The sequence below is a fragment of the Cervus elaphus genome, chromosome 33 (genome assembly GCF_910594005.1).
Source record: "Cervus elaphus chromosome 33, mCerEla1.1, whole genome shotgun sequence".
Classification (NCBI taxonomy): Eukaryota; Metazoa; Chordata; class Mammalia; order Artiodactyla; family Cervidae; genus Cervus; species Cervus elaphus.
In genome coordinates, this window is record NC_057847.1 from 61,509,012 (window position 1) to 61,526,275 (window position 17,264).

Below are 17,264 nucleotides of genomic sequence, written 5' to 3' on the forward strand. Positions count from 1 at the left end.
GATGCAATATTATCAAGATGTTAGTTCCTCCCATGTTGATCTATACATTACAAGCATTTCCAATGAAAATCCTAGCAAATTGTTTTGTAAATACAGACAAACTGATTCTAAAGTTTATATGGAAAGGCAAGAAGTCCAAAAAGTCAACACAATAATTAAATATAAAGAAATTCAGAGGACTGACACTATTCAACTTGAAGACTTACTATAAAGATTAAGCATTTAAGAGAGTGTGCTACTGGCAAAGGATAAATACAAGAATGGAATAATGATATAGGGCCCAGAAACAGATCCACACAGATATAGTCAACTGATCTTCAACAAAGAAGGAAAGGCAGTTCAATGAAGAAAAGTCAGTCTTTTTAACAAATGGTGCTAGAACAATTGGACATCCATATGTAGAAAAATCCAGATACAGAACACAAGACTTTCACAAAACTTGACTCAAAATGGACCATAGACCTAAATGTAAAATGCAGAACTGTAAAACTCCTGGAAGATAACATAGAAGAAAATCTAGTTGACCTTGGGTTTGGTAATGTTTTCTCAGATATAATACCAAAGAACAACCCATGGAAGAAATATTGATAAATTGGAATTGATTAAGACAAAAAATGACTTCTCTGTGAAAGACACTGCTAAGAGAATGAAAAGACAGACCAAAAACTAGAAGAAACTACTTTCAAAACATGTATCTGATAAGGACTGGTATCCAAAATATACAAAGAACTCTAAACTCACAACAATAAGAAAAATAAAACAGACAAGAAATCTGAATAGACACCTCACCAAAGGAGAAAAACAGATGGAAAATAAGCATGTGAAAAGATGCTAAACATCATATGATATGAAGTGACTGCAAATTAAGACAACAAGATACTACTACACACATTAAAATAGCTAAAATCTAAAACACTGATAACATCAAATGTTGGCTAGGGTGTGAAGCAAAAGGTGCTTTCAAGACACAGTCACTTTTGAAGATAGTTTGGCAATTTCTTACAAAACTAAACATAAATTCATCATCATAGCAAGAACAGTGCCCATTGGTATTTAGGCAAATCAGCTGAAAATTACATACACATAAAAATTGGCACCTGTTTCTTTAGGTAGATATACTCCTAAGTATTTTATTCTTTTTGTTGCAATGGTGAATGGTATTGTTTCCTTAATTTCTCTTTCTGTTTTTTCATTGTTAGTATAACAAACACATGAAAAGACGCTCAACATCACTCATTATTAGAGAAATGCAAATCAAAACCACAATGAGGTACCATTACACGCCAGTCAGGATGGCTGCTATCCAAAAGTCTACAAGCAATAAATGCTGGAGAGGGTGTGGAGAAAAGGGAACCCTCTTACACTGTTGGTGGGAATGCAAACTAGTACAGCCACTATGGAAAACAGTGTGGAGATTTCTTAAAAAACTGGAAATAGAACTGCCATATGACCCAGCAATCCCACTCCTGGGCATACACACTGAGGAAACCAGATCTGAAAGAGACACGTGCACCCCAATGTTCATCGCAGCACTGTTTATAATAGCCAGGACATGGAAGCAACCTAGATGCCCATCAGCAGATGAATGGATAAGGAAGCTGTGGTACATATACACCATGGAATATTACTCAGCCATTAAAAAGAATTCATTTGAACCAGTTCTAATGAGATGGATGAAACTGGAGCCCATTATACAGAGTGAAGTAAGCCAGAAAGATAAAGAACATTACAGCATACTAACACATATATATGGAATTTAGACAGATGGTAATGATAACCCTATATGCAAAACAGAAAAAGAGACACAGAAATACAGAACAGACTTTTGAACTCTGTGGGAGAATGTGAGGGTGGGATATTTCAAAAGAACAGCATGTATAGTATCTATGGTGAAACAGATCACCAGCCCAGGTGGGATGCATGAGACAAGTGCTCCGGCCTGGTGCACTGGGAAGACCCAGAGGAATCGGGTGGAGAGGGAGGTGGGAGCGGGGATCGGGATGGGGAATACGTGTAAATCCATGGCTGATTCATATCAGTGTATGACAAAACCCACTGAAATGTTGTGAAGTAATTAGCCCCCAACTAATAAAAAAAAAAAAAAAGAAAGAAAGAAAAAAAAAAAAATTGGCACCTGAATGTTTACAGAAACTTTACTTATAATTGCTGAAACTTGGAGGTGATAGTAAAATGACTGCTGGTTGCCAAGGGTTTGGGGAGAGGAGAGGTAGAATTAGTAGAGACAGTAAAGAAGATTCTTAGAGTAGTGAAACTATTGCGTATTATATAGTATCGCTGGATACATGTCATTATACATTTGTCCAAGTTCACAGAATGTACAGCACAAAAAGTAAACTCTAATGTAAACTATGAGTTTCAGTAATGCATCAGTATTGGTTCATTCATTGTATCAAATGTACTAAACAACCTATACTAATGTATGATGTGTGTATGAAATGGTATATGTGTAGAGAGGGAGTGATGAGGAGATACATGGGAGCTCTAGATTTGCTGTTCAATTTTTCTGTAAACCCAAAATCATTCTAAAAAATAAAGTCTATTAATTTAAACAGAAATTAATTTAAAAACAGAAAAAAGCCAACATTTTTTTAGTTAAAAAAAAAAGTCAACTATAGGCTGAAAACATTCTATGTAATATTTCAGTAGAGAATATTAACAAACAATGTTTGTACAGATCCCACATACATACTGAGACAATAATCACCCCAATCATCTGTTTAATATTTTGTTTCACAGAGGCAGGCAATAAAAGACAGAAAATCACTCTTCAATGGACTTGCCAAGTTATATGGCATAAATCAGAATGAAGCATCAAAGATAAAATATTCTCATTTGTAAAGCAGAATGAGGGGGAAAAAAAATCATCGCATTACTTTGTTCTGAAATAGCAGAGATAGTCCTTTGAGCCAGCTGTGGATCCTAAGAAAACAGCAACTGATGATAATGATTAATTCCATCCATGAGTGTTTCATTGTTTGATAATTCCAACTATTGAAAGCCATCTTAATTTGGAAGAAATTTAGCAATATACCAGTGATTACACTTAAGAACTTCTGAGGGAAAAGTAAACAGATACTACTTTTAATATACTTTTATGGTTTATGTCATGACACTATAATACAGTGTAAAGTAAAACAATTACCAATAAGTTTGAAGCCTAAACTATTGCTTATAAAAGTTTTAGTCCATTCCCTCTAAAATATGTCTTTCTAATTATTGCTGTCCAAGATAATGTTTTTATCAAATCAATGCCAAAGAAAACATTCTTGGATTAACTTATTGGTATTATTATTACTATAAAACATCTACAACCCAGAAATAAGAGAATCTGCTTAATCCTCAAAACAAAGTAAACAAACAAAAATAAGTTTAAATGAAAAATATTTATATAGCTTATATCCTAAATTTGAGAATTATTTAAATTTTGTCATTATAATAAATCACTTAGTATTTTTATTACTGTAATAACAAAAAAAAATTTTTATGGAAGGAAAGATTCTTTAAATTCAATAGTGCTTTATAATTTTCAAAATTTTACACATATGATTTCATGTAATCCCATAATAACCCTTTTTTCCCTAATACTATACTACCCTAGCCTTTTCCCTTTCCCCACTGGTAACCTCACTAGTTTGTCTTCCAAATATGAGTCTGCTTCTTTTTTGTTTTATTCCCTTGTTTGTTGTATTTTTTTAGGTTCTACATATAAATGATATCATACCATATTTGTCTTTCTCTGACTTATCTCACTTAGCACATTGCCCTCTGAGACCATCCATGTTGCTACAAATGCCAGAATTTCATTCCTTTTTATGGCTGAGCTGTATTCTACTGTCACAGCTTCTTTATCCATTCATCTCTTGATGGGCACTTTGGGCACAAGATCTATTTTTTTTAGCTGACTGATACATTGATAAAATGTGAAACCAGATGACTTATCCTATATAGTTGCACTATTAATTACTCTGGAGTTCAGTGTACTTGTGGTCTAGACTCAAAAATTTTTATAGTTGACATTGAAAGCTTTTCTAGAGAAACTTTTACAAACTCAAATCCCAAACCTGATTACAATTTTCCCATTGTAGGAAATCATGAAGAAAATTTTTATAAAATTACACTGCAAAATATTTAGGTGAATCATGATATAAACACTGAAGACCTCCTACCTTAACACAGCATTTCTTCCGTCACTCCTTGTACACCAAACCTGGCGGGTTTGATAACCTATCTCTATGTCCCAGGACTTGGAATGGTGATGCACCTTGTAAGTGTGATGTCTGAAAGTGACCAACTCCTTCGACTCGGAGCTAAAATCCAGAACGGTTTTTCCACTTAGGTTGAGTTCTTTGAGATGAGGCAGTCTACATTTACTCCATGGTCCAACTTTAAGGCTAAACGTATATTCCTCTGCGCCAAGAGGACAAGAAATGGGAGCATCACAGGCTCTTGACTCAGTCAAGTTAGGACACTGAGACCCTCCATAGAGAGGGGGGGCGATGGCTGACCGAGTTCTGTGCTGTAACTGCCTCCCACACCCACTGCTACACGCAGACCACGGCGAGAACTCAGACACCACACAATCCCGCGGGCAAGGGATGAGGCACGCTTGTTCCGTGGGGGGCTGAGGGGCAAAGTGTTCACATATCTCATTCACAACCATGGTTCTGTTCAGCTTCTGAACACAGCGCACCGCCCGATGCTGCAACCCGTGCTGGGCGGTCACACACTCTGCGGCCCGGGGCCCGGCGAGGCCCGGGGCTGGCGGAGCCAGTACACAGGGGTGCCAGTCGGAAACCTCCCACTGGAAGAGGCCTCTGTGCCAGTCACAGACGCGGAAGCAGCTTCTTTCCTTCGGAGGTCTGTTGTGCTCATCACAGTCAGACGGGTGGCCCGTCCACCCCTCAGAGTGGAAGCACCACAGGCCACGGCTCTGGCTTCCGCCGGGCCCACAGTTTCCGGTACACCTTCCCCAGGGGCCTGCGGGCAGAAAAGACAGAGGGGTCGATTACTCCAGGATCCCAGGCCACCATCCACACAAGACGGCCAATCTGTACACCTCGAGACACAAGCAGTGTGAAATTGTGAGATACGAAAATAAAATATAACTTGGTGGTTAAGAACGTGGATTCTACATCAGTTGGCCCTTCTTGAAATCTCCAATCCATCTCCGACAGCAACGTCAAGTTGGATGAATTACCTCAACTTTCTAAGTCTTAGTTTCCCACTTACAGGACAAGATAATTAAAGTGCTGACTTGTAGAGTTTTTCTGAGGATCAGTGGTAAAATGTGATGCCAAGTAAAACCACACATGTATTAAATGATTGGTATCATTATGATTATTATGTCTCAAAGCCTATATATCTAACTCAATATTAATACTTTCAAGTTAGGCAGAGTTTCATGTAAAAGAAAAGCCCCAAATCCAGGATTTTAATAAACTAGGATTTTTCATGTTTCCAATTCTTCAGCTCACAACCTAAGTATAAGCTCAGAAGAAAAAGACATTTAAAAAAATAACTTGCACAAGCATCCTAAATATATATTTGCTTTCTAAATACTGTCCTCAGTTTTGGTTTTTACATACAGAATGAAAAAGAAAAATCTGATACCGGGGTAAAAGTGAAGTTAATAAAAGCAGCATCACTGAAGTCTGTGGAAATTCTGCCCCTACAATCCCTGAAATATATTGGCTGGGTAAAGCTTCAAAAGGCATTCCTGGAGGCTCAGTGGTAAAGAATTCTCCAATGCAGGAGACATAGGAGGTGTGGGTTTGATCTCTGGGTCAAGAAGATCCTCTGGAAGAGGAAGTCTGGCAACCCACTCCAGTATTCTGGCCTGGAAAATTCCAAGGACAGAGAAGTCTGGCAGGCTACAATCTATGAGGTCGCAGAATCAGACATGGCCTAGCAACTAAACAACAATAACTTCCAACATTAGCTTGGAATATGCCAAATCTTTTAATTAATTAGTTTTATGAGAAAGTTTCAAGAAATGGACAGATAAAAGAGCTACCCATTGATGTTTCTTGCTTTTCTTTTTGCATCCTAACTATAAACACACTAGCTGGCCTCATCCATTAGGCTGATCATCGATCTTTCCACAAAGACAGCAAGTAATCACATTTTGTGTCAATGAAAAAAAAAGTTTCCTCCTTTTCTCTTTACTTAAATATTTAATAAGAGCCTGAAAAAAGAAGTTTATCACTTAACCATGTTATGTTTGCCCCTTTACTAGATTTGGAATCAGCATAAAGGCAATTCACACCCCGAGAAATCATTTAATTTCCACAAGCAAGAGAAAGAAGGTGAAGTCTTTCTCTCTTTCCTCAAATCTGATCAAACTCCAACATGTCACTTAATTAGTCCCTGGAATGTATTTTTCAAGCACATCCAGTACATTTCTAGGAGCAATAAATGTGTATAGTAACATGCATTTAGGAAGAGACATGTGCCTCCCCAGAGAAACAGGTATTTGCATTTGCTGCAATGAGGATCTCTCACTGTGGCAGGGCTATACTTTTGAGGTTGTAATGTACCCAGTCCCCCAGTTCTTTCCCTGAGCCCTGGGTGTGCAGACCTGCTATTCTAGGCAACACCATGTTGATAATTTCACTGCTGATGATTTCTGTCACTTTGTGAGAGAGAATAAAATGTACTCTCATCTTCTTTTGGTGCCCCCACACTCGAGTGTGGTGCTCCATTTCTTGTTGAAACAGACAGAGTTTTACTGAATGAAGTCAGCCTACGGTCACCAAAATGCCCTTAGGTTTCCCACACCACTCCTTCCCGGGTGAGCTGTCCCAGCACTGTCTCCTCAGGCACAGCCAGTGCGCATGGAAAGTGCAGCGTTCAGCACAGGCCATTTGAATCAATCATCTTTAATTCTGATTATTTCCTCCTGAATCACCCATAGTTTAGTATTCTGTACACTGAGATGTTTACTGTGACATGGTAGTTATTTGTAGGCTCCAGGTGTCTAGATGTTCTGGAGCAGATTCAGGTTCAATATGCCACTCCCTGTCCAGCATCCCAGACCATGCATGCAAATATTTACTATTATTAAAAAAACAAAAATACTATTATTAAAAAACAAAATACAAAACCCAAATCCATGGTTACTATTTCAAAAAATATGTGGTTGTAGGAAACTTTTTAAATATTTAGATTTTAATCATTTTAAATTATTTAATAATTTTAATCAATTAAAATTAGATTTTAATTTTTGATCTATCCAGGAGTTTGGGATTAACATATACAGGCAAGTTCTTCACTGCCTGAGCCACCAGGAAAGCCCAAAATATACATACTAGTATATATAAAATAGACAACCAATAAGGACCTATTATATATCACAGGGCACTATACTCAATATTTTATAATAACCAACAAGGGGAAAATATCTGAAAAAGCATAAATATATACACATATATATATAGTGTGTATGAACATATATAAAACTGTTTATATGTATAACTGACTATATGACAGTTTATATATATATATAACTGACTATTCAGTTTATATATACACATGTTCAGTTTATACATATACATACTGCAGTATGTATTCAGTCACTCAGTCATGTCCGACTCTTTGTGACCCTGTGCACTCTAGCCCACCAGGCTCCTCTATTCATGGGATTTCCCAGCAAGAATACTGGAGTGGGTTGCCATTCCCTACTCCAGGGGATCTTCCTGACCCAGGGATCAAACCCAGGTCTCTTGTGTCTCCTGCATTGGTAGCCAGATTCTTTACCCCGGCACCACCTGGGAAGTCCATATATATAGGTATATATAATAACTATATATAATGTATATAACATGTACATAACTAAATCATTTTGCTGAAAACCCAAAATTACACAACATTGTAAATCAACTACACTTCAATTAAAAAAATAAAATCTGTTTTGAATGATCTAAAACCGTTATTAGTTAAAATGAAAACAAAGCTTTTTTTGCAAAAACACTGGGTTTTAAAATATAGGCTGTCAGTTTCTATTTGTTTAGGTGTCAAGTATGCACAACTTTATACTTAGAATTTATTCCTGTATATTAAAGCATGTAAGACCAAAATAGTAGAGCCTCTTCTGACCAATCTTGAAAAGCTCACAGTAAATTTAATCAATCGAGAACCTCTTACAAAGTGATCCTTATTCTTAAATTTAAAATAGGAATGTAAGACCAAAATAGTAGAGCCTCTTCTAACCAATCTTGAAAAGCTCACAGTAAATTTAATCAATCTAGAACCTCTTACAAAGTGATCCTTATTCTTAAATTTAAAATATTTGATTAACACATTTTCTTATTATTAACATTCTGTTTTCTTCTAAGTTTTTGCCCATTTCAAAACTGTTAAGGTAGCTTTTTATTACTTGAAATCATTGATATTTTAAACTGTATAAATTACTATTCTTCCCTTAGCTTTCATTTTTCCATCTATATAGAATCTTACCAAACAGCCAAACTTTTTTCTAGATCAATGGAAGACAAAATATAATTATTAACAATTATCCTCCAATTAAAAACAAATAAATAAAAATAAATAACTGCTACCATTTGTTAAAGGCTAGTGGTGCTGTGCTGTGCTTGGTTTCTTGTTAAATATTCAGGAATTTTGCCAGGTGGTCATTAAGTCATTCATGATTTAAAATCAGCCATGGTGGGAGTATTTACACCACACTACAAATCAAGGCAAATGAAGGCTTTTTTTTTTTAAACAGTGAGCCAGTTGGTTTATCTTACATCACTGGTGACTTGACAAGTGCCTTCCTTCCGTTCCTCATAACAATCCCATGAAGTGGGGCTACTTTGCTCATTTTATCAGTGGAGGGAAATGGAGCTCACAGAAGTTACAATGCACACCCAAGTTACACAACTAGCGTGTGACAGACTAGAATGAAACTCCAGATATGTGTGACCCCAAGCTTGGGCTCCTGCCCTACATTTGAAAAGACCCTTTTCCACGGTGTGCATTGGTATGTGTGATCCTAAAATCACAAGGCAAATCCATTTCTTCACTTAGCTACAATCTCTCCGATCTGTTAATATTCCTTTGGGTGTCAGTAGAACAAGTCATCAAGGTGGTGGGGGCGCAGGATTTCCCCCTCTTGACCCTGGGAATTTAGGACCCAGCAGTTTTTGCATACTAAGACACATGCATATTTATAAACTTTAGTCAGTGCATTTAGGAAGGCATGGTCGAGGGAGAATAGTTTTTCCACATGTTAAAGCGAACTTTGTAGACAACTGAAAGAAATCTGAATAACAAGTAAATGTAACATGAATTGGCTATGCTTGGAAAAAATGAAAAACAAATTGTAAACAAGACATCTGAGATATGACAAGACCTCTCAGCAACTGACCTATAACAATTTGCATTTTTCAGACATGGAGAGAAAAATGTGTCCCACGATTTATTCAGTTGTGTTTGGCTATGAAGTTAAAACACCCACACTAGTGAAAATCACACAGCCCTGAGGGATTTTGTCATTTCAAAAAACATGCATATTGAAGTAAAATGTGACCTGTAGTATGACAAATCTTAAATCCCTTGTCCAAGTGCATAAATAGAAGAGCTGATTAAAATTTGAGCAGTTGCATGAAGAAAAAGAGTATCACTTTTAAATTTAACATATATAAAACATATGGTTATATTCAGAATATACATCTGAGATAAATAATCTAAAGAAAAAAATAAGAAACCTATGTGCAAACAATAATCATTTTATATTTCTTAATTGGAAATAAGCTTCAAGTAACACAAATAAAACAAAATTTTCATTATTCTAGGAGATGGACCCTAGAAGATACTGCTCTGATTTATGCCAAAGACTGTTCTGACTATGTTTTCCAGAATTTTATAGCATCTGGTCATATAATTAGGTCTTTAATCCATTTTGAGTTTGGAGGTTCCTTAAAAAACTAAAGATAGAGCTACCATATGATCCAGAAATCCCATTCCTGGGCATATATATATAGAAATCCATACTTCAAATATATATATGCACCCCAGAGTTCATTGCAGCACTATTTACAATAGCCAAGACATGGAAAAAAACCTAAATGTCCATCAACAGATGAAGGGATAAACAAGATGTGGTACATATATACAATGGAATATTACTTAGCCATAGAAAATGATGAAATAATACCATTTGTAGCAAAATGAATGGACTTAGAGATTATCATACTAAGTGAAGTCAGACAAAGACAAACACGTCAGTTATATGTAGAATCTAAAAATGATACAAATGAACTTATTTGCAAAGCAGAAACAGACTCACAGAATTAGAGAACAAATTTATGGTTACCAAAGGGGAAAGGAAGGTAGAAGAAAGGATAAATTAGGAGGTTGGAATTAACATATACTCACAACTATCTGTAAAAGAGATAATCAACAAGGACCCACTGCCAAGCATATAGAATGCTATTCAATACTATGTAATAAACTATATGGGAAAATAATTTGAAAAAAATACATATATATGCAGATATGCAGATGATACCACCCTTATGGCAGAAAGTGAAAAAAGAAAAAAGCTGAAGAGCCTCTTGAAAAAAGTAAAAGAGGAGAGTGAAAGTGTTGGCTTAAAACTGAACATTCAGAAAGCTAAGATCATGGCATCTGGGCCCATCACTTCATGGCAAATAGATGGGGAAACAACAGAAACAGTGACCGACTTTATTTTGGGGAGCTCCAAAATCACTGCAGATGGTGACTGCAGCCATGAAATTGAAAGATCCTTGCTCCTTGGAAGAAAAACTAGACCAATCTAGACAGCGTATTAAAAAGCAGGGACATTACTTTGCCATCAAAAGTACATCTAGTCAAAGCTATGGTTTTTCCAGTAGTCATGTATGGATTTGAGAGTTGGACTATAAAGAAAGTTGAGCACTGAATATTTGATGCTTTTGAACTGTGGTGTTGAAGAAGGCTCCTGAGAGTCCCTTGGACTGCAAGGAGATCCAACAAGTCCATCCTAAAGGAAACCAATCCTGAATATTCCTTGGAGGGATATTCCTTGGAAGGACTGATGCTGAAGCTGAAACTCCAATACCTTGGCCACCCAATGTGAAGAATTGACTCATTTGAAAAGACCCTAATGCTGGGGAAGATTGAAGGCAGGAGGAGAAGGGGATGACAGAGAATGAGATGGCTGGATGGCATCACCAACTTGATGGACATGAGTTTGAGTAAGCTCTGGGAGCTGGTGATTGAAAGGGAAGCCTGACCTGCTGCAGTCCATGGGGTCACAAAGAGTCGGACACGACTGAGCGACTGAACTGAATTGAAACTGAATCACCTTGTTATACAGCAGAAAGTGACACAACATTGCAAATCAACTCTACGCCAATATAAAATAAAAATTTGAAACCAAAAAAAAATTGAGAACAATTAAAGGCTTAAAACTTTAATTACATACATAATTGCATATATAAGTTTTAAACTAAAACTTGAAAACATTTCAATGGTGTAATAGGAATAGTAATTTTCTGCTTGTTTACCTACACTAAGATTATGTAAAATCACCATCCACCTGCGACTCATTACCCTTTCTATGAGATAAATACAGCTACTCTGCAATAAACTGTGAAGTATTTCAAGTCACATCAGTTTTAATTAACATGCTAACATTTTGGTATAGAAGTAAATTTTTTGGACACAGGGTAGCATCAATGAAATCTCAAGTTACATTCACTGTTAAAACACTAGGATTCCTCTTTCTGTGTCTGGATTTTTGCAGAAAGTGCAAATCTGTGAATGTTCTAATGTAATATTCCTCTAAAAGTAGAAAAGTGCTGGCAAATTGTATTCTCTTAATTAAGTTATCCTTAAGTGGATTAGTTTTGATGAATGCATCACCCAATCTAAATCATCACAGTTAAGGCAGCCCACTGGATGCTTGAATTTTAGATGTGGTATTAAGAAGCCTGGCACCAAGGGGGGAAAAAAAGCACTCCAGAGAACAGGGAATAAACATATTCCCAGGAGTGTTCACACTGTTCTTGCCACTGTTTGAAGTAGCAACCTTGATTTAATACCATTCACACAATAGGAAGAGATGTTTGTTTTATTATTCACTTTCTTTCAACCACAGCTTTTATTATCCCGACATCGCTTTATATTTAACTCGACCAAGAACACTGAGGAATGACATGGATGACACGGCTGAGCTTTACTGTTCTAAACAAATTATTGGTGGATAATTACTGTACCAAAGCACTCAGAAACCTGAGCATTACACAATGTGACATAAAACAGCATTGATCCACTTGTAAGATGTCTCATCTACAAGAAATTGCTTGGAATTTCTGTCATAACTTTCACATCTCAAAAAGCTTTCACATTGATCATGGAGAAATTAAAGTAATATCTCCATTACAAAGTGGACAATTATCTAGGAAATCACACTTTCTAAAATACATCAAAGAACCCAAGGGATGAGAAAAAGTGGCCAGTGAGCATTTATTCACCGAAACAACCATTATTCATTATCTGCTATTTGACAAGTAGTGTATTAGACTCTGGGAATATAAAAATGAATGAGACATTAAATATATCTCATAATAACTGTGCACTAAATATAATGCCTACATGCTTATGAAAGGACATCAGGACCCTCAGGGTTGTCTACACTTAGCTTGTACACAGCTTTAACAATCTTAATTTGGCTTCCCAGAGTCTATTAAATCGAAAGCAGAAGCCCAGAAGTTGAAAGGGACCACTGAAGCCAGGTACACTGATGAAAGTCAGAACAGATGACAGTTCCTGAGTCTGCATTTCAAAATATATTATGACAATTAATAATTTCCACTAGCAGGAGATGTATAAAGTCACCCAACACTTTCTAACCTTTCAGAGCAAACCTGCTCATTAGCTATATCCATTTGTGAGTTATGCCTCTGATAGCAACAGGCACACAACACAGAAAATGGAGAGACAGGAAAAAAAAAAATTAATGGGAAGGAATTTAAACCATAATGCATTTCATTTATTTTATGGATTTTATTAGATATTTTTTCATTATAGTTGATTTACAATGTTGTGTTAGTTTCAAGTGGGCTTCCCAGGTGGTGCTAGTAGTAAAGAACCTGCCTGCCAATGCAGGAGACATAAGAGACCTGAGTTCGACCCCTGGGTAGGGAAGATCCCTGGAGGAGGGCACCATGGACAGAGGAGCCTGGTGGGCTCACAGTTCAGAGGGTTGCAAAGAGTCGGACACAGCTGAAGCGACTTACCATGTAGCAGAGCACATTAGTTTCAGATATACAGAAAAGTGAATCAGCTATACAAATACATAACCCACTCTTTTCCTATATAGGCCATTACAGAGTATTGAGTAGAGTGCCCTGTGCTATGCAGTAGATCCTTATTAGCTATCTGTTTTATATATAGCAGTGTGTATATGTCAATCCCAATCTTCCAATTTATTCTTCCCCATCTTAACACCTGGTAACCATAAATTTGTATTCTACATATGTAACTCTGTTTCCTTTTTGTACAAAAGATACGTTCATTTGTACCCTTCTTTTAGATTCCACATATAAGCAATATCGTATGATACTTGTCTTTCTCTCACTTAATTCACTCAGCATAACAATCTCTAGGTTTATCCACATTGCTGAAAATGGCATTATTTCACTCTTTTTTATGGCTTAACAATATTCCACTGTATATGTGAAACACATGTTCTTTATCCATGTCTCTGTGGTAAAAACACAATGACACAGAGGTTAAACATGTTCCTAAATGACCAATGGATCACTGGAGAAATCAAAGAGAATATAAAAAAATACCTAGAGACAAATGACAATGAAAATACAATGATCCAAAAACAACTGACACAGGAAAAGCAATTCTAAGAGGGAAATTTATAGCAATACAATTTTACCTCAAGAAACAAGAAAAATCTCAAATAAACAACCCAGCCTTACACCTAAAACAACTAGAGAAAGAAGAACCAACAAAATCCAAAGTTAGTAGAAGGAAATAAACCATAAAGATTAGAGCAGAAATAAAAGAAATAGAGACAAAGAAAAGAACAGCAAAGATCAATGAAACTAAAAACTGGTTCCTTGAGAATATGAACAAAACCTTTAGCCAGACTCATCAAGAAAAACAGGAAGAGGACTCAAGTCAATAAAATTAGAAAGGAAAAAGGAGAAGTTACAACAGACATAACAGAAATATCAAGGATCATAAAACACCACTACAAGCAACTATGCACCATAAATTGGACAACCTAAAAGAAATGGACAAATTCATACAAAGGTACAACCTTCCAAGGCTGAACCATGAGGAAATAGAAGATATGAACAGAGAAATCACAAGTACTGAAATTGAAATTGTAGCAATCACAAGTACTGAAATTGAAATTGTGATTAAAAATCTTCCAAAAAGCAAAAGTCTAAGATCAGCTGACTTCACAGGAGAATTTATGAAGTATTTAGAGAAGAGTTAACACCTGCCCTTCTGAAACTCTTCCAAAAAATTGTAAAGAAAGAAACACTCCCACGCTCATTATACAGGGCCACCAATACCCTGATAATAAAACCATACAAAGATATACCACAAAAAAAGAAAATTATAGGCCAATGTCACTGATGAACATAGATGCAAAATTTCTAAACAAAATAGTGAATCTAACACACATTAAAAGGATCATACACCATGATCAAGTGAGATTCATTCAAGGGATACAAAGAGTCTAAAATATCCACAAATCAATCAATGTGATACTCCACATCAACAAATTGAAGAATAAAAACCATATGATCCATTGAAAAATGTCCACTGACAGATAAATGAATACAGAAAGTGTGGTACGTATACACAATGGAATATTACTCAGCTCTTAAAAAGAACACATTTGAGTCAGTCCTAATGAGGTGTATGAACCTAGAGCCTATTACACAGAGTTAAGTCAGAAAGAGACAAATATTACATACTAACACATGCATATGGAATCTAGAATGACAGTACTGATGAATCTATTTGCAGGGCAACAACAGAGACACAGATATAGAGAAGAGACTTGTGAACACAGTCGGGGAAGGAGACAGTAGGATGAATTGAGAGAATAGCATGGAAACATACACATTACCATATGTAAAACAGATAGTATGTGGGAATTTGCTGAGTGAGGGAGCTCAAACCTGTGCTCTGTGACAACCTCAGGGTAGGATGGGGTAGAATGGGGAGGAAGATTGGGAGGGGTTTTAGCAGGGAGGGGACATATGTATACATGTGATTCATGTTTATGTATGGCAGAAACCAAGACAATATTGTAAAGCAATTACCCTCGAATAAAAAGATAAATAAAAAGAGACAGAAAAATTCAATTAAAAAGAAAATATGATCATCTCAATAGATGTAGAAAAAGCTTCTGACACAATTCAACTCCCATTTTTGATAAAAACTCTCCAGAAAGTAGGCAAAGAAGGAACCTACCTCATTGTAATAAAGGACATGTATGATAAATCCATAACAAACATCATTTTTAATTGTGAAAAACTGAAAGCATTTCCTGTCAGATCAGGAATAAGATAGGATGTCCACTCTGGCCACTATTATTCAACATAGTTTTGGAAGTCCTAGTCATGACAATCAAAGAAGAAAAAGAAATAAAAAGTATCCAAACTATAAAAGAAAAACTATAACCACTTGCACGTGACATAATACTGTACACGGAAAACCCTGAAGATGCCACCAGAAAACTACTAGAACTCATCAATGAATGTGGTAAAGTTGCAGGATACAAAGTTAATGCACAAAAATATCTTGCATTCCTATACACTAACAATAAAGGATCAGAAAGAGAAATCAGGGAGACATTCCCATTTACCATCACATCAAAAAGCATAATCAAGAGTGCCGGGAGAAATATCAATAACCTCAGATATGCAGATGACACCACCCTTATGGCAGAAAGTGAAGAAGAACTAAAGAGCCTCTTGATGAAAGTGAAAGAGGAGACTGAAAAAGTTGGCTTAAAGCTCAACATTCAGAAAATGAAGATTATGGCATCCGCTCCCATCACTTCATGGCAGATAAATGGGGAAAAAATGGAAACAGTGACAGACTTTATTTTCTTGGGCTCCAAAATCACTGCAGATGGTGACTGCAGCCATGAAATTAAAAGACACTTCCTTCTTGGAAGAAAAGCCATGACCAACTTAGACAGCATATTAAAAAGCAGAGACATTACTTTGCTGACAAAGGTCCCTCTAGTGAAAGCTATGGTTTTTCCAGTAGTCATGTATGGATGTGAGAATTAGACTCTAAAGAAAGCTGAGTGCTGAAAAATTGATGCTTTTGAACTGTGGTGTTGGAGAAGACTCTTGAGAGGCCCTTGGACTGCAAGGGGATCCAATCAATTCATCCTAAAGAAAATCAGTCCTGAATATTCACTGGAAGGACTGATGCTGAAGCTGAAATTCCAACATTTTGGCCACCTGATGAAAAAAACTGACTCACTGAAAAAGACCCTGATACTGGGAATGATTGAAGGCGGGAGGAGAGGGGACAACAGAGGATGAAATGGTTGGATGGTATCACTGACTCAATGGAGATGAGTTTGAGCAAATTCTGGGAGTTGGTGATGGACAGGGAGGCCTGATGTGCCGCAGTCACAAACAGTCAGACAAGACTGAGTGACTGAACTGAAAAAGCATAAAGTAGCACTTAAAAAAATTCCATTGTGTTTTCATAGCAATCAAAAAACCTTCATTAATACTAAAACTATTTTCAAAATACATATTTGGGACCTTGAAAAATATTTTAGAAAAATTTAACAGCAACAGTTGAGAGATACTAAACATTATTTTCATAATTATAAAGATACACTTTTGAATATTTTTCATGATTTCAAATTCCAGACCACCACAGAGTATCTAAACTGCATATTTACACTTCCAGTAAGCATATACATTGCTGCTGACATCTCAAGTTTTTTTTGCATGATTGTGTTCTATTTGACATCTAACAGCACGTTCTAAGTCCATTTCATCATCATGGACACATGCCTCTGTCACTTATCATTTATGATTATAAATTATTAGTTGCCAGTAGCCAGAACATCCATTAAAAGAAGCTTGACAGTAGAGCAGATTAGAAATCTATCTGAATGGCTAATCAGTTCATGCAAACACCACAGACAGAAAACTACCTTTTAAAAAATGTTTATCAATATTTCTGGTTTCTAAAAATTCTGAAGCCTAAAAGAGCATCCCAAACCTCAT

General features: G+C 36.3%; 1 protein-coding gene across 1 annotated transcript in view; it reads right to left on the bottom strand.

Moving 5' to 3' along the window:
- Positions 1–17,264, bottom strand: part of THSD7B (thrombospondin type 1 domain containing 7B) — a 989,572-nt gene that overhangs the window by 646,937 nt on the left and 325,371 nt on the right. Inside the window, exon 3 of the mRNA XM_043894410.1 lies at positions 4,188–4,998. Coding sequence (XP_043750345.1) covers positions 4,188–4,998 — 811 coding nt within the window. The remainder of the gene's footprint in view (positions 1–4,187; positions 4,999–17,264) is intronic.